The 26,397-nt window shown below is 46.6% G+C and overlaps 1 protein-coding gene across 1 annotated transcript in view; it reads left to right on the top strand.

Moving 5' to 3' along the window:
* The window catches only part of SMPDL3B (sphingomyelin phosphodiesterase acid like 3B), a 446,519-nt gene that overhangs the window by 146,915 nt on the left and 273,207 nt on the right, over positions 1-26,397 (top strand). The window contains exon 4 of the mRNA XM_073564586.1: positions 22,521-22,618. Coding sequence (XP_073420687.1) covers positions 22,521-22,618 — 98 coding nt within the window. The remainder of the gene's footprint in view (positions 1-22,520; positions 22,619-26,397) is intronic.

Genomic DNA, 26,397 nt, shown 5'->3' with positions numbered 1-26,397 from the left:
TTGCCTGTTACCAGTCTGGCACTCATGGCTGACTTTATGTTGCACTGCTTTTCCCAAGACCCTCGTATTGTCAAAATATTGGGTACCAGTCATTACTTGCTAGTGACACTTTTAGACCCATGCTACAAGGATACCTTTCAATCTCTTGTTCCAGAGGCAGACAGGTGTACCAAAATGGTGCAGTACCATAGGGCCATTGTTACAGAATTATTAAAAAAATTCCCATCTCAAAATGCTGGCGGCAGAGATAACAGTTTATTGGCCAATCAAGCAGGACAGGCGAGAGAGACAAGTCCACTCCAGCAGAGGCAGGGAAACACTGGCAAAGTTCTGGGACAGTTTTCTAAGTCCCTCCCATCGCCCTGACACTGAGGCGCGGGGTAATCTCACAAGGAATGCAATGTTTTCTAAGATGCTGAGGGAGTACCTTGAGTACCTTGCTGAGGATGTACAAACATCCTACGTGATTCCTCAGTGCCTTAATTATTGGGTATCCAATCTGGACACGTGGCATGAACTGGCTCTCTATGCCTTGAAGGTCCTGGCCTGCCCTGCCGCTAGAGTTTTGTCAGAGGGGGTTTTTAGTGCTGCTGGTGGCATTATCACAGATAAGCGCATTCGCCTTTCAACGGAAAATGCAGACAGGCTGACTCTTATAAAAATGTACACGGGATGGATTGGGCCTGACTTCTCGACACCACCAAATGATGACAGCGAAGCATAAACTCTAATTTAGTGTTTTCTTGGAGGTGTATTCCCATGCACCTCTTCACAACCAAACATGGGTATGTGCTTCCTGATTTTGGCTATTTGGTATCCTCCTCCTTCTCCTCATCCTCAACGCCCATCACCACTTGAACAGAAGGGTAAACGTATTCAGTCATGCTCCAGCCACTCTATGTTTTGGCAAGGGTGATATTATGCCCATCACCAAAACACAAAAAATATGAACACCCCCAAGGGGAAATGTTTGCCAGCCCATACACTAAGTGTATGGGCATTCCACGTCTATAAGGCCCGCTCCTAGAAATTCAGCGTATTTTTTAATCCGGCCTTCCTCTAAGTCTCATCATCCACCGCCACTAGATCAACAGGATTAATGTGTTCCATGCTGCTACAGTCAGGGTAGAATTCCTAATAAGGGTGGGTGGTTTTGCTGGGCATGAAACACTTGTTATGGAAAAGGTTGAGGTGTACCCCACAGGGGAAATGTTTGCCAGCCCTTCCAGGTATTCACCGACCACAAAAACCTGGTATACCTGCAAACGGCCCAGCGGCTAAATTCTCGCCAGGCCAGATGGTCGCTATTTTGATTCCGCTTCCATTTCACCCTTCATTATCTGTCCGGTGAGAGGAACGTCCGGGCCGATGCTCTCTCTCTCTCCGTGGTGTCATTGGAGGAGGAGGAGACAGCCTCGGCTGATCGTCCCATCTGAGAGCTTGAGGACCGTGGCTCTGGTCGCTCTTGAGTTGGTGCCCCCGGGCAAGACTTTCATCCCTGCCCGTCTGCGACCGGAGGTTCTCTCTTGGGCTCACGCATCCAGGGTGGGCGGTCACTTTGGGAAGAAGTGGACAACTGAATTCCTGGTGAGAACATATTGGTGGCTGCATATGGCCCGGATGTTGGAGACTACATTCGGGCATGTGTCTCCTGCTCCCAGAACAGGTCTTCTCGGCAAAGGCCCGCTGGGTTACTTTACCCCCTGCTGGTGGCAGACAGGCCCTGGGAAATGGTTGGCATGGACTTCGTGGTGGGTCTGCCCAAGTCCAGTGGCAGCACGGTTATCTGGGTTGTCACCGACCATTTCTCCAAGATGGTGCACCTGGTGCCACTCTCGCGGCTACCTTCTGCACGGGGCCTGGCAGCGTTGTTCGTTAAGCATGTCTTTCGCTTGCATGGCATGCCAGACAAAATTGTCAGTGACCGGGGTCCCCAGTTTGCGTCTCGGTTCTGGAGAGAGCTCTGTAGTCTGCTCAGTATTGAGCTAAATCTCTCCTCGGCCTATCATCCCGAGATGAACGGGTTGGTAGAGAGAGCCAACCAGACTCTGCGAGACAGGATGACTGGGCATCCTTGCTACCGTGGGTGGAGTTTGCTTTGAACAACGCTGTGGCCGATTCCACGGCCAGACCCCATTCCTCCTTAATTACGGCCAGCATCCGTGCATCCCTGTCCTTTTGCCCGTGTCGTCCACCGATTCCAGGGTGGCAGACTGGGCGGTGGAGGCACATGACATTTGGGACCGCACTCTGGATGTCATCCAGGCCTCCAAGGAGAGAATAAGGGTCTCCGCCGACACGCACAGGCGCCCCGCTCCGACCTTTGCTCCTGGCGACTTAGTGTGGCTCTCTGCCCATAACATCAGGCTGTGGGTCGAGTCCACTAAGTTTGCACCTTGCTACATTGGCCCCTTCAAGGTCCTTGAGCAGATCAACCCTGTGGTCTACCATCTGGCCCTTCCACCACAGTTGGCTATCACTGACACCTTCCACGTGTCCCACCTTAAGCCTGTCCACATATCCCGGTTCTCCGAGTCATCTGCCGGGACATCACACCTCTCCTCGGACGAGTTTGAGGTTAATGCCATCGTGGGATGCAGTGTGCTATGTGGAAAAAAGTTTTACTTGGAGGACTGGAACGGTCATGGTCCAGAGGATCGGACCTGGGAGCCAGAGGAGAACATCTGCGCTCCACTTCTCATTGCGGCATTTGAGCGTAGCAAAGCTCAGAGAGGAGGGGGCCCAATGTTAGGCATCGGATACCTGTCGCTGCACAGCAGGAATCCCGATTCTTGCCTTTGGCAGTCTCCCATTCCTCTCCAGCCGCAGAGGAGGCTGCTCAGCAGACTCATCGATCCCAGCGCTCTGCTCAGACTAGCACTGTGGGTTTGGTTGCTGCTGCCACCTCTGGTCCAGCTATAGCAACGCATGCTGGTAAGCAGCGAGCTACTTCAGGGACTAAGTCCTCCTTTCGGTCCACTGAGCATGCCCGTGGGACGATCTCTCATTGGAGATCGGAGGTCACATGCTCAGGTCCTGCTCTGATTGGACCATCAGGAAGGTCCTGGAAGGTCGTGACTATAAAAGCCTCGAATGGCCGCCCCGCCATGCGCAATGCTAGAGATTAATTCTCATGGTTATAGTGGTGTGTGTGATGATGGCTATATGAGATTGGTGAAAGACTCATTATGACTCCCCTCCTTCAGTTGTGTATGAATTAGGGTCGCAGAGTTAAAGTCAGCACTCAGTACTGGTACTGCTTAGCATCACAGTGCAGTCAGCTCTTTTATCCATTAGCGCCAGCGGGTGCCAGTCAGCACAGGCATCACTACCGCATGTGTCGCAGCATCCGTCTGTACGGCGCCGTGCACAGATTGTGCGCTTTCCAGCACTAAGTTCAGGCTGGTTAGTGGCGACCACAAGTGCAGGCGCAGTGCATGATCAAAGCGGTAGATTAATGTTTGCTGCACCCTGTGAAGGTTAACAGGGCACAGCATTACAGGGGGAACTTTCCCTGGCTCCGCAGTAGTGGTTCTGGACACTAATGGGTCTAGAGGGGCACTGTTCTCGTGTCTCGGCAGCAGTGTCCTGTGACCACACGCTAGCGCTCCACTAGCCGTAGCCTATGAGGTTTACTAGGCTCCTGCATCGGTTCTGCGAATTCTGTGCAGTAACAGAGCCCGCTTCCTATCACACCTGGTCAGTGATTACCCGCCGGTGTCCAGCGAGCATCTTGCTACATGCTGTCCGTTGTTGTATAGCAGCAGTATACCATCTCTGCACAGTGGACCCCGGGTCGCGATTGTGCTTACCTATATTTTATATTCAGTGCAATCCGCAACCCTAACATTGGTTTGCTGGGTCTAAAATACTTGTTATTGAAAAGGTTGAGGTGTACCCCACAGGGGAAATATTTAAAAGCTCATACACTAAGCGTATGGGCATTCCAAGTCTCTGAGACCCTCTCCTAGAAATTGGGCCTATTTTTTAATCAGGCCTTCCTCCACACCTTGTCAATCACCTCCACTAAATCAACAGGGTTAATGTGTTCCATGCTGCTACAGCCAGGGTAGAATTCCTAACAAGGGTGGGAGGGTTTGCTGGGCATAAAATACTTGTTATGGAAAAGGTTGAGGTGTACCCCACAGGGGAAATGTTTGCAAGACCATATACTAAGTGTATGGGCTTTCCAAGTCTCTGAGATCCGCACCTAGAAATTGGGCCTATTTTTTAATCAGACCTTCCTACATGTCTCATCAACCACCGCCACTAAATCAAAAGGGTATACGTGTTCCGTGCTACTACAGCCAGGGTCAAATTCCAAACTAGGGTGGGTGGTTATTGTGATATCGGCGGCCGTGCCCGCTGATGCCCCATCAGCGACGGCACCCGCCGCAGCATCCTCTCACCTGCGTGCCTCCGTCTGCGCGCACGCCCGCCCTGTCTTCCGTCCTGCTGCGGTCACACGAGCCGGCCTTAGGTCGCGGACGCGCGTCCGCCCATCCTCTTCCTCTGGCGGTGGGAGTCGCTGAAGGGCGGGGCTTGGGACGCACTTCCTGGTGCTAAGGTACTTCAGGCGTCCTCTCTATGAGGAGGGAGCCTGGTGATTGTGTGGATCCTCCGCACTGTTCTGGCCCGTATTCTTCCTGTCTAGTGCTATTACCTGGTGTTTGTTTCTATCCCTGCTCCGGTGCTGTTGCCGTCCTCCCTGTCTACCTCTGTTCCCCCTGTCCGTTCTCCCCGCTCAGTCTCTCTGCCTACCTTCTGGTTGTCGCTTCCCCTGGTCCGACTCCTGCCTTCCTGGTTCCCCTGTCATATACTCGTCAGTATATATATATATTTCCCCCTGGGGTTTCCTCGTCTGCTCTTCTCGTCTTCTGTGCCTCTCCCTGTAACCCCTACGAGTATCTGCGCTGGGTTCTTTCCTCACCTGATTTGCTCGGCTAGGTACCCTAGTCTCTCCCTGTTTTTCCTGCCTGCCTCTTGCCTTGCTTGTCCTGTGAGCCGTCCCTCTTGGTGCCGGCTGTCGCGCTTCTGACCTCTGTGGTCTTGCCCCTAACGATCCCTGTACAGGGGTTGGTCATCACCTGGTGCGCTCGGCCCAGGGGCTCCAGATCCGCGACCCAGAGGGTCCACTCTCGGACGTAGTCTACTCCTGAGCGTCACAGTATCACCAGGCCATGGACCCCGCCGGTGCCGCGGCCGCTACGCAGAAGGAACTGCTTTTCTTACGAGAAAATCAGACCCGGATTATGTCCTTCATGAAATCCATGGACACCCGGCTTTCCGCTCTGCAGACCTCTGACCCAGGGCAGGCTCTCTCTTAGCCAGTCTTCAGCAGGAGCTTGCGCAGCAGCGCGATGCTCAGTCCCACATCCTGGGATACATGGCATCCGTGGACGATCGACTGCTTGCTTTGCAGTCCTCTGCGGCCGCCTCAACCCTACCTCGGGACGCAGTTTCGTCCCCGCCTCCCCGTCTGGGAAAGCCTCCCAGGTATAGCGGGGATCCTAAGTTATGTCGGGGTTTTCTAAATCAGTGCAGATTGCACTTTGAGCTTGTGCCCCAGTAGTACCCCACTGATCGCGCCACGGTGGCGTTCATAGTGTCCCATCTCGAGGGCGAGGCTCTGGCCTGGGTGAACCCTTTGTGGGAGAGGGATGACCCTGTAGTTTCCAGTATCCAGAATTTTCTGGAGGTATTCCGTAAAGTGTTTGACGAACCTGGTCACTTGGCATCCACTACTGAGGCTCTTTTTAACCTCCGCCAGGGTTCCCTTACGGTAGGTCAATACGCCATCTGCTTTCGGACACTGTCTTCGGAGCTGGGATGGAATAATGAGGCTCTTGTGGGTGCCTTTTGGAGAGGCCTCTCAAGTAAAATCAAGGACGAGCTTGCCAGGCAAGACACACCGACCACCCTGGAAGATCTCATCTCTCTGGCCACTCGTATAGATCTGCGGTTTTTGGAACGCGCTCGAGAGTCGGCTATGGAGAAAAGGCCCTTTAGGCTGTATCAAGCTCCTATTCCGCATTCCTCTGTACCTCCTATTAGCTCCGCTCCCGAGCCCATGCAGATAGATCGTATCAGGCTGTCTGAGCAGCGGCGCAGGGAAAGGATGACGAATGGACTCTGTCTGTACTGCGGTTGAGCCAACCACTTCGTGTGCACCTGTCCTGAGAAATCGGGAAACGCCTCCACCTAGGTCAGGTAAGAGAAGACCTCCTAGGTGATCATAATTCCTCTCTGCCACTTACCCTTTCAGCTTTAATTATTGCAGGTCGGGGGCGTAGATCTGTGGAGGCGTATGTGGACTAGGGCACAGCTGGTAATTTCATTCGCCAAGAAGAGGTTGATAAACTCCAGATCCCGGTGGTCATCCTAAGAAACCCGCGTGCAATTGCCTCCGTCGAGGGCAAACCTCTACCCGAGCTCATCACCATGGTTACCGCCGAAGTAGACCTTCAAATTGGTGCACTCCACCTCGAGAGAATAGCCTTTTACATCCTGCCTCAATTGTCCCATGCTGTTCTCCTAGGGTTACCCTGGCTCAGGCTGCATGAGCCAGTTGTCGACTAGCGCTCAAGGGAGATTTTGCGTTGGGTCACTCCTGCCATGAACGCTGTCTGCGGGCCCTTGTTCGTCCTCGTTTTCTGCCTAGGCCAGTCGATCTCCCGAGCCTTCCCGCGCTGTATCGCGCATACGCCGATGTTTTCAGCAAGAAGGAAGCGGATTCTCTGCCACCGCATCGGTCCTATGACTGCCCTATCGACCTGATTCCCGGAGCCACCCCTCCCAGAGGGAGAAGTATCCTCTCTCTCCAGCAGAGACCACGGCTATGACGGAATACATACAGGAAAACCTGGCCAAGGGGTTTATTCGGAAATCCTCATCGCCTGCAGGCGCAGGTTTTTTCTTTGTTCGGAAAAAAGACGGATCACTGCGACCATGTATTGACTACCGGGGCCTAAACAACATCACCGTTAAGAATCGGTATCCGCTTCTGCTGATTCCAGAACTCTTCGACCGGTTGAGGGGGGGCCCGGATCTTCACGAAGTTGGATCTGCGGGGAGCCTACAATCTGATCCGGATCCGTGCAGGGGACGAGTGGAAGACTGCCTTCAATACCCGTAATGGGCATTATGAATATTTAGTCATGCCGTTTGGTCTCTGCAATGCTCCGGCTGTGTTTCAGGAATTTGTTAACGAGGTGTTCTGGGATCTACTCTATTCCTGCGTGGTGGCGTACTTAGATGATATTCTCATCTTCTCGCTCGATCTGTCCTCTCATCGGAGAAGCGTACGCATGGTCCTGCATCGCTTTCGAAAGAATCATCTCTACGCCAAAATTGAAAAATGCCTCTTTGAGCAAACGTTGTTACCCTTCTTGGGATATATCATCACAGATTCCGGGCTGAAGATGGATCCAGAGAAACTCTCTGCGGTACTCAAGTGGCCTCGTCCCGTTGGCATAAAAGCCATCCAGCGTTTCCTCGGATTCGCTAACTATTACCGACAATTTGTGCCTCATTTTTCTACAGTCACCAAACCCATCACGGCCCTGACCCGTAAAGGAACTAAGTCAAACAGCTGGTCTCCCGAAGCTGAAGACGCCTTCTCTGAAACGCTCTTTTGCATCAGCTCCGATCTTACATCGCCCGGTTGCCAGCAGGCCCTTCATCCTAGAGGTGGATGCCTCCTCCACCGGAGCTGGGGTGGTTCTTTCCCAGCAGGCTTCATCTGGACGTCTGGTGCCCTGCGGGTTTTTTTCTAAAACCTTTTCGCCTGCGGAGTGCAATTACTCCATTGGAGACCGGGAATTGCATGCCATTAAGATGGCCCTGGCAGAGTGGCGATACCTGTTCGAAGGGGCAGTACACCCCTTCACTATCTTCACGGACCACAAGAATTTGGCCTACCTGCAGTCCGCCCAAAGACTCAATTCCAGACAAGCCAGATGGGTTCTGTATTTTTCTCGTTTTGATTTTAAGCTTCACTTCCGACCTGGCAATAAGAACACCAAAGCGGATGCACTTTCCAGGTCTTTGCAATCGCCGGAGAGGGATGAAGATCTATCGTATATTATTGAGCCTGCTAAAGTTATCACCGTGGCCCCCGTGAATTTTTCTGTTCCTCCGCCAGGCAAAACCTTCGTTCCTCAAGACAAGCGTTCAGAGGTGCTGCACTGGGGGCATTCCTCCAAGGTTGCTGGGCACGTTGGGACTAAGAAGACCCTCTTGCTTCTCTCCCGTTACTACTGGTGGCCCACCCTTCGCCAAGATGTGATGGACTATGTAGCCTCTTGCACGACCTGTGCTCAGAACAAGGTTTCTAGGACCCTGCCCTCCGGTCTCCTTCTCCCGTTACCCATTCCAGAAGGTCCTTGGCAGCAAATCGCAATGGATTTCGTGACTGATCTGCCCCGCTCAGCTGGATGTACTACCATCTTAGTCGTAGCAGATCGCTTCTCCAAGATGGCCCATTTCATTCCCTTACCTGGACTGCCGTCAGCCCCGAGGTTGCCTGAGATCTTCATCCACCAGATCTTCAGGCTGCATGGCCTTCCTCAGCGGATCGTGTCTGATCGAGGGGTCCAGTTTACCTCTCGGTTCTGGAGGTCTCTCTGTCGGCTTATGGGCACATCTCTCGACTTTTCCTCTGCATATCATCCTCAGGCCAACGGGCATAATCAAGTTTTGACTACCTTCTTACGTCACTTTTCCAACGCCCATCAGGTCAATTGGGTCTCTCTCCTACCTTGGGCTGAATTTGCGCATAACAATCATCCCAGCGAATCAACCGCCAAGTCGCCATTTCTTGTGGTAACAGGTCAGAATCCTGGTATTCAGCTGCCCTTTTCCACATTGTCAGGAGTTCCTGCAGCAGATACTCTCGCCAAGAGTTTTTCGCAAATCTGGAGGGAGACCAGGGAGGCGCTCGAGAATGCCAGTACCCGAATTAAGAAACATGCGGACAAGAGACGGAAGGATCTTCCTCTGTACCATCCTGGTGACAAAGTCTGGCTTTCAACCAAGCATATCCGCCTGAAAGTCCCTTCTTACAAGTTAAGTCCCCGATACATCGGGCCTTTTGAAGTGATTAGACGCATTAATGAGGTGGCTTATAAACTGAGGTTGCCTGCTTTGCTCCGAGTCCCTAACGCCTTCCATGTCTCGCTCCTGAAACCTGTGGTTCTTAATCGGTTCCAACCAGCTTCCATTACCCCTCCTTCACCAATTGGCTTGGATGACGTCTTTGAAGTAAAAGACATTTTGGACATGAAAAAAGTCAGAGGAAAAACTCTTTTTCTTATTGATTGGAGGGGGTTTTGGTCCCGAGGAGAGGTCCTGGGAGCCTCGAGAAAATGTCAATGCCCCTCTTATCCTGAAAAAATTTCTGGCCAATCTCAGAAGGGGAGGACGTAAGGAGGGGGGTACTGTGACATTGGCGGCCGTGCCCGCCGATGCCCCATCAGCGGCGGCACCCGCCGCAGCATCCTCTCACCTGCGCGCATCCGTCCGCACGCGCACCCGCCCTGTCTTCCGTCCTGCTGCGGTCACACGCGCCGGCCTTAGGTCACGGGCGCGCGTCCGCCCGTCCTCTTCCTCTGGCGGTGAGCGTTGCTGAAGAGCGGGGCTTGGGACCCACTTCCTGGCGCTAAAGTACATCAGGCGTCCTCTCTATGAGGAGGGTGCCTGGTGATTGTGTGGATCCTCCGCACTGTTCTGGCCCGTGTTCTTCCTGTCTAGTGCTATTACCTGGTGTTCGTTTCTATCCCTGCTCCGGTGCTATTGCCGTCCTCCCTTGTCTGCCTCCGTTCTCCCTGTCCGTTCTCCCCGCTCAGTCTCTCTGCCTACCTTCTAGTTGTCGCTTCCCCTGGTCCGACTCCTGACTTCCTGGTTCCCCTGTCATATACTCGTCAGTATATATATATATTTCCCCCTGGGGTTTCCTCGTTTGCTCTTCTCGTCTTCTGTGCCTCTCCCTGTAGCCCCTATGGGTATCTGTGCTGGGTTTTTTCCTCGCCTGATTTGCTCAGCTAGGTACCCTAGTCTCTCCCTGTTTTTCCTGCCTGCCTCTTGCCTTGCTTGTCCTGTGAGCCGTCCCTCTTGGTACCGGCTGTCGCGCTTCTGACCTCTGTGGTCTTGCCCCTAACGATCCCTGTACAGGGGTTGGTCATCACCTGGTGCGCTCGGCCCAGGGGCTCCAGATCCGCGACCCAGAGGGTCCACTCTCGGACGTAGTCTACTCCTGAGCGTCACAGTTATGCTGGGCGTAAAATACTTGTTCTCAAAACGGTTGTGGTGTACCCCACAGGGGAAATGTTTAACAGCTCATACACTATGTATATGGGCATTCCAAATCTCTGAGACCCGTTCCTAGAAATTGGGCCTATTTTTTAACCCCTTAACCCCCAAGGGTGGTTTGCACGTTAATAACCAGGCCAACTTTTACAATTCTGACCACTGTACCTTTATGAGGTAATAACTGTGGAACGCTTCCATGGATCCTGGTGATTCTGACATTGTTTTCTCGTGACATATTGTAATTCATGTTAGTGGTAAAATTTCATTCATATAACTTGCGCTTATTTGTGAAAAAATGGAAATTTGGCAAAAATTTTGAAAATTTTGCAACTTTCCAACTTTGAATTTTTATGCTCCTAAATCACAGAGATATGGCACACAAAAAACGTAATAACTAACATTTCCAACATGTTTACTTTATATCAGCACAATTTGGGAACCAAAATTTTTTTTATTAGGAAGTTATAAGGGTTAAAATTTGACCAGCGATTTCTCATTTTTACAACACCATTTTATTTTTAGGGACCACATCACATTTGAAGTCACTTTGAGGAGTCTATATGATAGAAAATACCCAAAAGTGACATCATTCTAAAAACTGCACCCCTCAAGCTGCGCAAAACCACATTCAAGAAGTTTATTAACCCTTCAGGTGCTTCACAGGAATTTTTTGAATGTTTAAAAAAAATGAACATTTAACGCAAAAAAATTACTTCAGGTCCAATTTTTTTTTATTTTACCAAGGGTAACAGGAGAAATTGGACTGCAAAAATTATTGTGCAATTTGTCCTGAGTACGCTGATACCTGATATGTGGGGGGGAACCACTGTTTCGGCATATGGCAGAGCTCAGAAGGGATGGCTGGAATTCAGATCGGACGCCATGTCACATTTGGAGAGCCCCTGATGTGCCTAAACAGTGGAAACCCCCCACAAATGACACCATTTTGGAAACTAGGCCCCCCAAGGTACATATCTAGATATGTGGGGAGAACTTTGAACCCCCAAGGGCTTCACAGAAGTTTATAACGTACAGCCATACAATTAAAAAATCTTATTTTTTCCACAAAAATGATCTTTTCACCCCCAATTTTTATTTTCCCAAGGGTAACAGGACCCCAAAAGTTATTGTGCAATTTGTCCTGAGTACGTTGATACCCCATATGTGGGGGTAAACGACTATTTGGACTTTTTTTGGCTGGAATTGAGACCCTATTTTGGAAACTAGACCCCCCAAGGAACATATCTAGATATGTGGTGAGAACTTTGAACCCCCAAGTGCTTCACAGAAGTTTATAACATAGAGCCATAAAAAAAAATCATATTTTTTTCCACAAAAATGATATTTTTGCCCCAATTTTTTATTTTCCCAAGGGTAACAGGAGAAATTGGACCCCAAAATCTGTTGTGCAATTTGTCCTGAGTGGGATGATACCCCATATGTGGGGGTAAAACACTGTTTGGGCGCATGGCAGAGCTTGGAAGGGAATGCAGAATTGAGATCAGACGCCATGTTGCATTTGGAGAGCCCCTGACGTGCCCAAACAGTGGAAACCCCCCAATTCTAACTTCAACCCTAACCCCAACACACCCCTAACCCTAATCTCAGCCCTAACCCTAGCCCTAACCCTAAGGGTGTGTGCACACGTTGCGGATTCTGCTGCAGATCTGCAGCGGATTTGGCCCTGTAGATCTGCAGCAGTTTTTGCTGTGTTGCACAGTAACTTTATATTCAATGGCAAATGAAAAACGCAGTGCACATGCTGCGGATTTTTCCATGGTTTTAAATCCGCAGCATGTCACTTCTTTGTGCGGAATCCGCAGCGGTTTGACACCTGCTCCATTGAATCCGCACTAAATCTGCAGGTAAAACACAGGTCATTTGACCTGCGGATTTCGCCAAATCTGCGCAGAAAAATCCGCAGCAGAATCCGCATTGTGTGCACACAGTCTTACCCTAGCCCTAACCCTAAGCCTAATAGGAAAATGGAAATAAATACATTATTTTTAATTTTATTATTTTTCCCTAACTAAGGGGGTGTTAAAGGGGGGTTTGATTTACTATTTTTAGCGGGTTTTTGTGTTTGGCAGCTGTCGCATGCTAAAAGACACTTTTTATTGTAAAAATAGTTTTTGCATCACCACATTTTGAGAGCTATAATTTTTCCATACCCACCGAGTCACGTGAGGTCTTATTTTTTGTGGGACGAGTTGACGTTTTTATTGGTACTATATTCGGTCACATGACATTTTTTGATCGCTTTTTATTCCGATTTTTGGGACGCAGAATGAACAAAAACCAGCATTTCATGAATTTCTTTATGGGGGGGCGTTTATACCGTTCCGCGTGTGGTAAAATTGATGAAGTGGTTTTATTCTTCAGGTCAGTATGATTACAGCGATACCTCATTTATATAATTTTTTTATGTTTTGGCGCTTTTATGCAATGAAAACTATTTTATATAAAAAATAATTATTTTTGCATCACTTTATTCTGCGAGCTATAACTTTTTTATTTTTTCTCTAATGATGCTGTATGGCAGCTGCGTTTTTCGCACATTATTGCACTTTTTGCTTGGCGGTATGATGATAAAGCATTGTTGTTTGCTTCGTTTTTTTAAGGGGTTAACTAAAGGGGTTAACTAGTGGGACGGTTTTATAGGGCGGGTCGCTACAGACGCGGCGATACTAAATATGTGCATTTTTATCTTTTTTCTTAATTTACAAAAAAAAGAATTTTTGGGGGAATTTTTTTTTAATTTATTTATTTAAGGATTTTTTTATAAATTATTTTTACACTTGTTTTTTTTTTTTAATTTATTATATTGTCCCAGATGGGGACATCACTATAAGGTGTCAGATCGCTGATCTGACAGTTTAGACAGCACTCTGTCAGATCAGCGATCTGACAGGCGCTGCTGCAGGCTTCCTCGTGCCTGCTCTCAGCAGGCACTGTGGAAGCCGCTTCTCTGCAAGCCCCCAAAGGCCCCCGTGGCCATATTGGATCCGGGGGCCTGCAGAGAGGAGAGTCTTGGAGCGACGCAGCACATAGCATCTCTCTGAGGGTCACAGGGAAGCACAGAGGGAGCCCCCTCCCTGCGCGCTTCTCTCCTATGCCCCCGCTACACTGCGATCATGTTTGATCACAGTATGCTAGGGGTTAATGTGCCGGGGGCGGTCTGTGACTGCCCCTGACACATAGTGCCGGGTGTCAGCTGTGGTAATCAGCTGACACCCGGCTGCGAGCAGCGGCGCTTACCCCGGGGGCCCCGCTGATCACTATGATGTACTATCAAGGCCTTGGGAATTAAGTCCCAGGGCAAATGGACGGGATAGTATGTCATATGGCAGAAAGGGGTTAATCAGGCCTTCCTCCATGCCTCATCATCCACCCCCACTAGATCAACATGTTTAATGTTTTCCGTGCTGCTACAGCCAGGGTGGGATTCCTCACAAAGATGGGTGGTTTTTCTGGGCATAAAATACTTGTTATGGAAAAGGTGGAGGTGTACCCCACAGGGGAAAATGTTTGTCAGCCCAATACACTTAGTGTATGGGCATTACAAGTCTAGGAGACCCGTTTTAATGGGACATTTTTTGTTAAGTGGCCCTCCTCCATGTTTCTTACAAGGAGGGATTGCGGTTATTGGGGTGCATAAGACTTGGTAGCTGATTATCACAGCTGACACCCGACAAACACGATCACGGTGTACCGGGGGTTAAAGGGAAGCATCGGCAGGGAGGGGGCTCCCTCCGTGCTTCCCTGAGCCCCCCACAGCAGCGCAATGTGCAGCGCTGCTGCGGGGGGCTCCATCCCTGCAGGTCCCTGAATCCAAGATGGCGACGGGGACCTTCGGGGGCCTGCAGGGAGCTGGCTTCCTCATGCCTGCAAAGCTCAGGCAAGGAGGAAGCCTTGTGCAGTGCCTGTGACAGATCGCTGATCTGTCACAGTGATCTGTGATGTGACAGATCAGCGATCTGTCACAGGACAGTGATGTCCCAACTGGGACAATGTAATAAAGTTAAAAAAAAAAAGTGTAAAAATAATTTTAAAAAAATCGCTAAATAAATTTAAAAAAATATATATATTCCCTAATAAATTCATTTTTTGGAAATAAAAAAACAAAACAATAAAAGCACACATATTTGGTATTGCCGGGTCCGTAACGACCCGCCCTATAAAACTGTCCCATTAGTTAACCCCTTTAGCAAACCCCTTAAAAAATAAAAATAAAAAACGAAGCAAAAAATAATGATTTATTATCATACCGCCGAACAAAAAGTGCAATAACGCGCGATCAAAAAGACGCATATAAATATGCATGGTACCACTGAAAACGTCATCTTGTCCCGCAAAAAACGAGCTGCCATACAGCATCATCAGTGAAAAAATAAAAAAGTTATAGCTCGCAGAATAAAGCGATGCAAAAATAATTATTTTTTATATAAAATTGTTTTCATTGCATAAAAGCGCCAAAACATAAAAAAAGACCTAAATGAGGTATCGCTGTAACCGTACTGACCCGAAGAATAAAAGAGCTTTAACAATTTTACCGCACGCGGAACGCACCCCCCAAAAGAAATTCATCAAACGCTGGTTTTTGTTCATTCTGCGTCCCAAAAATCGGAATAAAAGCGATCAAAAGATGTCATGTGCCCGAATATGATACCAATAAAAGCATCAACTCATCCCGCAAAAAATAAGACCTCACATGACTCAGTGGGTCAAAATATGGAAAAATTATAGCTCTCAATATGTGTTGATGCAAAAACTATTTTGACAATAAAAGGCGTCTTTTGGCGTGTGACAGCTGCCAAATATAAAAACCGCCATAAATAGTAAATCAACCCCCCCCCCCCCCGTTATCACCCCCTTAGTAAGGGAAAAATAATAAAATAAAAAAAATGTATTTATTTCCATTTTCCCATTAAGGTTAGGGCTAGGGCTAGGGTTGAGATTAGGGTTAGGGGTGTGTTGGGGTTAGGGTTGGAGTTAGAATTGGGGGATTTCCACTGTTTGGGCACATCAGGTGCTCTCCAAATGCAACATGGCGTCTGATCTCAATTCCAGCCAATTCTGCGCTGAAAAAGTCAAATGGTGCTCCTTCCCTTCCAAGCTCTGCCATGCGCCCAAACAGTGTTTTACCCCAATGTATTTATTTCCATTTTCCCATTAAGGTTAGGGCTAGGGCTAGGGTTGAGATTAGGGTTAGGGGTGTGTTGGGGTTAGGGTTGGAGTTAGAATTGGGGGATTTCCACTGTTTGGGCACATCAGGTGCTCTCCAAATGCAACATGGCGTCTGATCTCAATTCCAGCCAATTCTGCGCTGAAAAAGTCAAATGGTGCTCCTTCCCTTCCAAGCTCTGCCATGCGCCCAAACAGTGTTTTACCCCCACATATAGGGTATCAGCGTACTCAGGACTAATTGCAAAACAACTTTTGGGGTCCAATTTCTCCTGTCACCCTTGGGAAAATTAAAAATTGGGGGCAAAAATATCATTTTTGTGGAAAAAAATATTTTTTTTTATTTTCACGCCCGGGTGTTATAAACTTCTGTGGAGCACTTGGGGGTTCAAAGTGCTCACCACACATCTAGGTAAGTTCCGTGGGGGGTCTTGTTTCCAAAATGGGGTCACTTGTGGGGAGTTTCAATAGTTTAGGTACATCAGAGGCTCTCCAAACGCACATGACACCTGCAGAACATTCCATCAAAGTCTGCATTCCAAAACGTCACTACTTCCCTTCCGAACCCCGACGTGTGCCCAAAAAGTAGTTTTCTCCCACATATGAGGTATCAGCGTACTCAGGACAAATTGGACAACAACTTTTGGGGTCCAATTTCTCCTGTTACCCTTGGGAAAATAAAAAAATTGGGGACTAAATGATCATGTTTGTGGAAAAAATACGATTTTTTTATTTTCATGTCGGGCATTATATCGGGCAGCACGGTGGCTCAGTGGTAAGCGCTGCAGCCTTGCAGCGATGGGGTCCTTGGTTTGAATCCCACCAAGGACAACATCTGCAAGGAGTTTGTATGTTCTCCCCGTGTTTGCGTGGGTTTCCTCCTGGCACTTCGGTTTCCTCCCACACTCCAAAGACATACTGATAGGGAATTTTAGATTGTGAGCTCCATCGGGGACAGTGATAAAAATGTGTGCAAACTGTAAAGCACTGCGGAATATGTTAGTGCTATATAAAAATAAAGATTATTATTATTATTATAAACTTCTGTGAAGCCGTTGGGGGTTCAAAGTGCTCACCACACATCTAGATAAGTTCCTTAGGGGGTCTAGTTTCCAAAATGGTGTCACTTATGGGGGGTTTCCACTGTTTAGCTACATTCGGGGCTCTCCAAAGGCAAAATGACACCCGCAGAGCATTCCATCAAAGTCTGCATTCCAAAACGTCACTACTTCACTTCCGAGCCCCGACGTGTGCCCATACAGTAGTTTTCTCCCACATTTCGGGTATCAGCGTACTCAGGACAAATTGGACAACAACATTTGGGGTCCAATTTCTCTTGGTACCCTTGGGAAAATAAAAAAATTGGGGACTAAAAGATCATGCTTGTTAAAAAAATACGATTTTTTTATTTTCACGCCCGGTCGTTATAAACTTCTGTGAAGCACTGGGGGGTTCAAAGTGCTCACCACACATCTAGATAGGTTCCTTAGGGGGTCTAGTTTCCAAAATGGGGCCACTTGTGGGGGGTTTCCACTGTTTAGGTACATCAGGGGCTCTCCAAAAGCAAAATGACACCCGCAGACCATTCCATCAAAGTCTGCATTCCAAAACGTCACTACTTCCCTTCCGAGCCCAGACATGTGCCCATACAGTAGTTTTCTCCCACATATGGGGTATCAGCGTACCCAGGACAGATTGGACAACAACTTTTGGGGTCCAATTTCTCCTGGTACCCTTGGGAAAATAAAAAAATTGGTGACTAAAAGATCATGTTTGTGGAAAAAATACAATTTTTTTATTTTCATGCCAGGGCGTTATAAACTTCTGTGAAGCACTGGGGGGTTCAAAGTGCTCGCCACACATCTAGATAAGTTTCTTGGGGGGTCTAGTTTCCAAAATGGTGTAATTTGTGGGGGGTTTTCACTGTTTTGGTACATCAGGGGCTTTCCAAACGCGACATGGTGTCCGATCTCAATTCCAGCCAAAAACGTCAAATGGCGCAGCTTCCCTTCCGAGCTCTGCCATGCGCCCAAATATTGGTTTACCCCCACATGTGGGGTATCAGCGTACTCAGGACAAATTGCACAATAACTTTTAGGGTCCTGTTACCCTTGGAAAAATAAGAATTGAGGGTGAAAAGATCATTTTTGTGGAAAAAATATGATTTTTTAATTGTACGGCTGTACGTTATAAACTTCTGTGAAGCCCTTTGGGGGTTCAAAGATCTCACCACACATCTAGATATGTTCCTTGGGGGGTCTAGTTTCCAAAATGGTGTCATTTGTGGGGGGTTTCCACTGTTTTGGTACATCAGGGATTTTCTAATCGCGACATGGTGTCCGATCTCAATTCCAGCCAAAAAAGTCAAATGGCGCTGCTTCCCTTCTGAGCTCTGCCATGCGCCCAAATAGTCATTTACACCCACATATGGGGTATCAGCGTACTCAGGACAAATTGCACAATAACTTTTAGGGTCCTTTTACTTTTGGGAAAATTAAAATTGGGGGTGAAAAGATCATTTTTTTGGAAAAACATGATTTTTTAATTGTACCGCTGTACGTTATAAACTTCTGTGAAGCCCTTGTTGGTTCAAAGTTCTCACCGCATATCTAGATAAGTTCCTTGGGGGGTCTAGTTTCCAAAATTTTGTCACTTGTGGGGGGTTTCCACTGTTTAGGTACATCAGGGGCGCTCCAAACATGACATGGCATCCGATCTGAATTCTAGCCAATTTTGCATTGAAAAAGTTAAACGGCGCTCCTTCCCTTCTGAGCTCTGCCATGCGCCGAAACAGTGGTTCTCCCCACATATCCGGTATCAGCGTACTCAGGACAAACTGCACAATATTTTTGCAGTCCAACTTCTTCTGTTACCCTTGGTAAAATAAAAAAAATTGAACCTGAAGTATTTTTTTTGTGAAAAAAAGTTAAATGTTCATTTTTTTAAATATTCAAAAAATTCCTGTGAAGCACCTGAAGGGTTAATAAACTTCTTGAATGTGGTTTTGAGCACCTTAAGGGGTTCAGTTTTTAGAATGGTGTCACTTTTGGGTATTTTCTATCATATAGACCCCTCAAAGTGGCTTCAAATGTGATGTGGTCCGTAAAAATAAAATGGTGTTGCAAAAATGAGAAATCGCTGGTCAACTTTTAACCCTTAGGCTGAGTTCACATGTGGCGTTTTTTTCGCATTTCCGCGGCGGTTTTAACCGCGCGATTTTGCTGCGAAAACGCGAAAAATAAGCATCCCATGCATTCCTATGGGATTTCACAATGCTGTGCTAATGCTGCAGTTTTTACCGTGGCGGAATCGCTTCGCGGTAAAAACCGCAGCATGCTCATTAATTTTGCGGAATCGCGGCGATCCCGCACCCATAGGAATACATTGTTCCGCTTACTTCCCGCATGTGGCTGTGCCCTGTAAAAAATAGAATTTAAAATAAAAAAATATTGTTATTCTCACCTTCCGACGTCCTGCGCAGCCTTCCCGCCTCTCTCCACGCTCTCGTTCCCAGTAATCCTTTGCGAAAATGCCCGCGATGACGTCCGTTCTCGTGGGATCGTGAAGTCTCGTGGTCATTCGCGCGACGTCATCGCGAATAACCGCGAGACATCACGATCCCGCGAGAACGGACGTCATCTCGGGCATTTTCGCAAAGGATTACTGGGAACGGCTGCGCGGGACGTCGGAAGGTAAGAATAAACACCATTTTTTATTTTTTTTTACATTTTATCTTTTACTACTGATGCTGCATAGGCAGCCTCAGTAGTAAAAAGTTGGTCACACTTGTCAAAAACTATGTTTGACGAGTGTCACCAACCTGTCAATCAGTTCTCCAAGCGATGCTACAGATCGCTTGGAAAACGCTAGCATTTTGCAAGCTAAATACACTTGCAAAATGCTATTTTTTCCGCGGGAATTTAAAATGCGATTTTCCCCGCGGAATGGAATTCCGGAATTCTCGCGGTAATTTCCGCGAGAGTTCCAGTACGTGTGCACATAGCCTTACAACTTCCTAAGAAAAAAAATTTGGGTTTCAAAATTGTGCTGATCATAGAATCATAGAATCGTAGAGTTGGAAGGGACCTCCTGGGCCATCTGGTCCAACCCCCTGATGTAAAGTAAACATTTGGGAAATGTTACTTATTAAGTTTTTTGTGTGCCGTATCTCTGTGATTTAAGGGCATAAAAATTCAAAGTTGGAAAATTGCAAAATTTTCTAAATTTTCCCCAAATTTCCATTTTTTTCACAAATAAATGCAAGTTATATGAATTAAATTTTACCACTAGCATGAAGTACAATATGTCATGAGAAAACAATGTCAGAATCACCAGGATCCATGGAAGCGTTCCAGAGTTATTACCTCATAAAGGGACAGTGGTCAGAATTGTAGAAATTGGCCCGGTCATGAATGTGCAAACCACCCTTGGGGGTTAAGGGGTTAAAGATATTTTTTTACTGCTTGCACTTGAAAACCAATTGAAAAAGTCTTGTTACAGCTAAATAGAATACATTTTTTTCATGAAGAGGTTTTGTAAAAAAAAAAAAAAAGCCTGGTGTTGAAAAAAGTGTATGTAATTTATTTGAAACGAGGTAGAGGATGCTGGAAAGACAAATAGGGCAAACAGGGTCTTATCTAATGACACAAATAGAATTTGAAAAACAAGGAATTGCTTTCCTGGTACGGTTGTGTGACCACAACAGTAAGTTCATTTGGAAATCAGCTGCTGCCGAACCTCAATAAAAAGCCATAAAATGAGTGAAGGGATCTCGGGGTTTCTTCTCTGCTCTGCCAACAATACCGGTATTTTGGATCAAGAATATTCAATTAAGAATTCCAGGATCGAGGCGTTTTAAAAGTGGTTTATTTGTCAGAGTTTTGAAGTATATCATATGTGACAAAGGAAATTGCCCCAAAGAATCAACACGGAGGACCGTGGACAACAAACAACCTATATAAGAAACCTATATTTACCAGATGTCCAGAGGCCGCCATAAAGTACCCCCTGACGCACGTTTCGAATTTCTTCCTCAGAAGGGGTGCAAAAGGGGACTTATAGGCTGTGTACTATATTCATGAAAAACGACTGGTGTAATCTTTATTTTTCAAATCTGCCTAGATATTGAATCTTGGCCAGATGTCCTTTTGGATTGGTTTTGTGCCCTTAGCTATAACTTGTATTTTTAGACCTCTAATGTCTGTATTTACATTATTATATACTTATTGGAAAATAATTCTTTTGGATTTTGATATCTATCAGCACATATAGGGCAAAAAAACTTTTCCTTTCCACACAAAGTTTTGCATTTATTTTTCTCTGTATGTCATCATCCCTTTTTTAACCTGTGTAATGACATTGTTCACTAAAAATCTATTTTTAAAGTACAAAACCTCTTGGAGGGCCTGTTTTCTTACATAGGTTGTTTATATTACATGTGGTCTGTCCTGATGAAGAAGTGATATATCGTGAAATGCACTGATAAACTGCTTTTAACACTCCTCGAATCCTTTATTGAACACCCTTGACCCAAAATACTAGTATCGTTGGCAGTGCAGAGAAGAAACTGAAGTCTCCTTCACTCAAATTATTTGAAACAAATTCCAAACTAGGCACTGTCCAGTCAAAAACCTAAAAAAAAATCTTTAGGAAGAAACTCTTTGAACTCTCTTCAAAACCTGTTTCATGGAAAAAAAATCGTCTTAAAACAGGGTTTCCTGAAGTAGTTTCCATTTGAAATCTTGTTCGATTATTCAGCCTAAAAATACTCCTTGTTTAGAAGGCAAACATGAGAAGGCAATTTATCATGTAGCAGTGCAACAGAAAGTATCATTGGGGAAATACTATTTCACAGAATGCTCTCCCACATTGACCCTGCTACTTTTTCTCACTTTAGTGTAATTTTAACATTAGACAGCTCTGTTTAGCTATGACTGGGCATCTGATAACCTGCTCTAATTAGATTCTGCTCTACTGACCTGCTCTTCCTGTAAATGTTGTGGTAGCACTAAATCCGGTGTCCATGCATGTTCCTCCTTTCCTCCTCCCGGCAGGGACACCGACATACCGTTGTAGTGCTTGGCGGTGTCTCCCTGTCATGACACTGTCCGTGGCTCCCAGGCCTGCGTACTGTATGCGGTCTTCTGGCGGCACACCTCATGTGTGCGCAGATGCTCCCTGTCTTTTAAAGGGGCAGCGCGTGCACTCTGAATATGCTGGAAGCTTGGCGGCATCTAGTATTTAAAATAAACTCCCCTGTAGGGAGATGCCTGTACAATGTCCTCCTGTCCTCCTTAGTGTTAGTTGAGTTGCCCTTGCCAGCTAGTTGTCAGGCCCCTTGATCCTGTAGTTATCCTGTTAGAACCTGAACCCCCTGATTTTTGTGTGGCCAGGGTCTGAACTTGAAACCGCACCTGGCGGTCCCTAAACTCCTAAACTCGAAACCACATCTGGCGGTCCCTGAACCTGAAGCCACATCTTGGGGTACCTGTGCATGAAGCCCCACTGGCAGTACCAGAGCCTGAAACCGTTCTGTCAGTTCTTGAGTATGCACCAGTGTCTGTCCTGGTATTCCATACTGTCAGAGTCTGTTCCAGTATCCGAATTCAGCCCTGCCTGTTACTCCATGTCAGTATCTGTTCTGCCCGAGGACTTGGAACCTGTGTAATCTGAACAGAGTCCGAATCCTGTCCGGCCAGTTACTCTGAATCCAGTCCTTCTTTGTGATCCTGACCCTTGGGGTCAGCAGCTGCAGTACTGGGGACTGCCTGGAAGTAGTACCTGGCGGTTACCTGCAGCTCAAGTGTAACTCCACCATCAGGGGCTCTAGTGACGATCAGGTAGTCACTAAGCACACCCTCCTAGGTAAACCCAGCCCTGTGGCACAAGTGAGTCCACAATCGACGAGCGACACGCGTGTGAAAGAGAGTTGCCCTACGATCACTCATTATGAATCAGTAAAAGCTGAAGCAAATCTTACCACATTCATAACTGGTATTTCACCTTTATTATCAATGATTTGATTTTAGAGATGACACCCCACATGTACCTAATGAAAAACTTAGTGAGAAGGCTGTGCTGGATATTGTGGAATGGCTGACAACTCTGATTTTACAGATTTTTCCAAGTAAGTTGTCAAAATTATATATATCACAGATTTGTTATTTCATAAATGTGTAGAGATGGAATAATACTGTATTTATGAAATGTTTGGAAGTTTTAACATATAACCTTTGACTCAAAGGTGGTTTGAAGACAATGAGGTCTGTAAGATTACCTCTCAAATGGTGCATAGTAGAAACTTCTGTTACTAAAAATAAGTAGTCAAAGCTTGTTTGTTTAGGCAAGAATTGCATCCATTCAACAGCATGTGGTTTTAAAATATATCATGACAGTATAATAACCACGTCATCTAGCCTTACACTTAGGCTGGTTTCACTCTGTGACTGTAGGGATCCGGGGAGGAGCTAGGGAGGCCCTAGTCTATCCATAACCCCAGGATTACACCTGAAGGTAGAGATACCCAAGAATCGTACCTCTCTGTGCTCCTAAAAATCCTATGCAGCTCCCACTCTCCCCCCAAGGAGGAAAAGTGCAGAAATAAAAGGGTAACACCGGCTGGACAGACAGGGGGAAACTAAGGCATAATCAAACAACAGAAACACAGGGTAAAATACAAAGGGAAAATGGGTGCACAGCAAAGAGGCAGAAAAGCAATATGAAAGAATACCAAAAGAGGAAGGTATTCACAAGAAAACGCATGCAACAATCTTAAGATAACAAAAGCGACTCTTCAGACCACTGTCTTCAATGAAGCCAGGAACAGAATGAAGATTCTATTGCTAGTATGGAGGGAAGTCAGACACAGGTTTATATAATGGAAGGGTGTCAATGAGCAACTCAGCCAATAAACCACGAGAAACTAAACCCTTTCCATGACACAAAAAACCTGTTAACTCACGAATGGCCATGTAGAGTTAAATAGGGCCTGTGCTCAGCTAATTGCTGTGATCTACTAATCTTAGATGGACTATAGATGGACTACAGGTCATAGCAGAATGTGGCATATTCATGACATCAACAGCTTCATATACGGTATGCCTATGAGGTTATTGAGTGACTGGTTTGGACATTGTCAGACGTGAAACCGACTGTAGAGTGAGTTCACCCACACCCACAAATCACAGGAAAAAAAATCTGACCATGACATGTTCCACAGCAGTATACAATTTTGTGGCTACAAGTGGCCTGTGTGCGACAATATATGTGCTGTCTGACTGTGGTAGATAACTGTGGTTAGCTGCTCTACTGATTTCTGTGTGAGGTACAGTACATGTGGTCTAACCCTTATACCTGGAGCAGGCCAAATCATGCAGCCAACAGCCATGTGTTGAACAGAAAAGGGACCTCCTGAAACATCTGGTAACATTTACATGGATAGGTTCAGATAAAATTATTATCTGTCCTAACCCCTTTCCGATGCCCACATCGGAATCCCTCCCTTTAATGTGTGCTCCAGCGCTGAGCACACATCTTTCCCGGCACATTTGCCTCTAACAGCAAGAATTGTGATCCACTCGTGGCTGTTAACTAGTTAAATGCTGCTGTCATTCTCTGCTGGATTGCTATGAGTGTCACACCGTGGTGACATTTTCCCACGGCATTCACGGCAGTGTGTTTATTGGCTGTGTACTCACAGGAACTGTCTGATGGCACAGTGGCACAGTGAGCAGGGGAAGTTTCTCACGCTCACGGTGCCCTCAGACAAGGAATAGAAGTTCACAGGGTGACACTGAGCACACTGAGTTCTCTGCTGGATGACAGGCTGTATGGTTGAATCAACCACTTGCCACCGCTACAGGTCAAGTGGGAAGAGCGAGGCTAAGTGCCAGAATTGATGCATCTTAGAGATATGCCTTTTCTGGGGCAACTGAGAGTTGATGTTTTTAGCCTGGGGGGGCAGTATCCATGGCCTCCTTCTAGGCTATTAATATCAGCCCGCAGCTGTCTGCATAGCCTTTGCTGGTTCTTAATTATAGGGGGACCCTACATCATTTTTTTTCAAGGTCACCCATTTTAATAGCCAGTAACAGCTAAGTATACAGTTGTGAGCTGATATTAATAGCCTGGGACGCTCCATGGTTTTACCCCCTTCCCAGGCTATAAACATCAGCCTCCAACTGTCTGCTTTCCCTTTGCTGGTTGCAAAAATTACGCGGGAGCCCACGCCATTTTTGTCAGAAAAATAATCTTTTATTAATCAAATACATGTACAGTAGGCTGCACACATTCTTTACTAATTGTATTTGTCACAGACATCTGTATATCTACCTATTCTATTTGTATTTACTGCATGTAATCCATCTCTTCTATCTTGCTGTGATTTTACACTACACGGCTGCTGAATTGCCGGGTTTTCTTCTATCTATCGATGTAATATAAAGTATATAGAATTAGAATATCATCAAAAAGTTCATTTATTTCAGTTCTTCAATACAAAAAGTGAAACTCATATATTAGATAGTCATTACAAACAGAGTGATCTATTTCAAGTGTTTTTCTGTTAATGCTGATGATTATGGCTTATGGCCTATGAAAACCCAAAAGTCATTATCTCAGTAACTTAGAATACTTTATAACACCAGCTTGAAAAATGATTTTAAAATCCAAAATGTTGGCCTACTGAAATGTATGTTCAGTAAATGCACTCAGTAGAGTTGAGCGAAACGGGTCGAAAAATTTCAAAAGTAGCCGACTTTTGGCAAAGTCGGGTTTCATGAAACGAAACCCGACCCTAGGATGAGGTCGGCCACGAGGTCGGCGACTTAAGCGCCAAAGTCGCGTTTCAAAAGTTTGTTTTGCTCTCTTTTTCAGCCAATCAGGATCCACGGACACTGTGGGCAACGTGATGACATAGGCAGGGGTCACCACCATCTTTCAGAAGGGCATGCGAGTGATTGGCTTGCTTTGGTGGGCGTCACAGGGGGTATAAAAGGGCGTGCACGCCGACCGCCATGTTACTCATGCTGATCTCAGAATAGGGAGAGCTGCTGCTGCTGATTTTGTAGGGAGAGCGTTAGGCAGGGAAGAAGACACCGAAAACTGCTTCTGCTGCTAGCGATTTTGCCTGTACAACACACCAGTCACTGTGTGTGCAGTGCAAGTGGAGGCTATATTTTGCTGGATCAGCGGTGTTGGTTGTTAGGCTGCCTTCTAAGGCTTCCTGACGGCTGCATTGCTGTTTACCCACTGCTCTGCAAACTGCTTTTTTAAAAGCAATCCCATTTTATATTTTTTGTCCTGGTGAGGTACTGAGCGTGCATTTTTTCACACCATACAGCGGTGCACACTCCTCACACAGTACCGTGTAACGGCTGTTATCACAGCCACAGTGAAGCTATCTGTGTGTCACTCTGTAAGAATAAGTCGAGGACATGTTCCGTTCTTACAGACCTGCACCTTCTAGTTTTGTCTAGTTTTCAAACAGTTAAATATATTTGCTGTTTGATCACATTCAAAACTATAAAGAGACAGCGTGTGTCAGTCCGTATACTTTAAAAACACGGAGCTTGACAATTTTACGTACACCGGACAGCCGTGTACGTGCACGCTCCTCTCTCAGTACCGTGTAACGGCTGTTATCACGGCCACAGTGAAGCTGTGTGTCACTCTGTAAGAATAAGTCGAGGACATGTTCCATTCTTACAGACCTGCACCTTCTAGTTTTGTCTAGTTTTCAAACAGTTAAATATATTTGCTGTTTGATCACATTCAAAACTATAAAGAGACAGCGTGTGTCAGTCCGTATACTTTAAAAACACGGAGCTTGACAATTTTACGTACACCAGACAGCCGTGTACGTGCACGCTCCTCTCTCAGTACCGTGTAACGGCTGTTATCACGGCC

The sequence above is a fragment of the Dendrobates tinctorius genome, unplaced genomic scaffold (assembly GCF_039654945.1).
Source record: "Dendrobates tinctorius isolate UK_male_01 unplaced genomic scaffold, ASM3965494v1 ptg000015l, whole genome shotgun sequence".
NCBI classification, from domain to species: Eukaryota; Metazoa; Chordata; class Amphibia; order Anura; family Dendrobatidae; genus Dendrobates; species Dendrobates tinctorius.
Note: the sequence above shows the minus strand (reverse complement) of the source record. Positions and strands in the feature narration are given on the sequence as shown.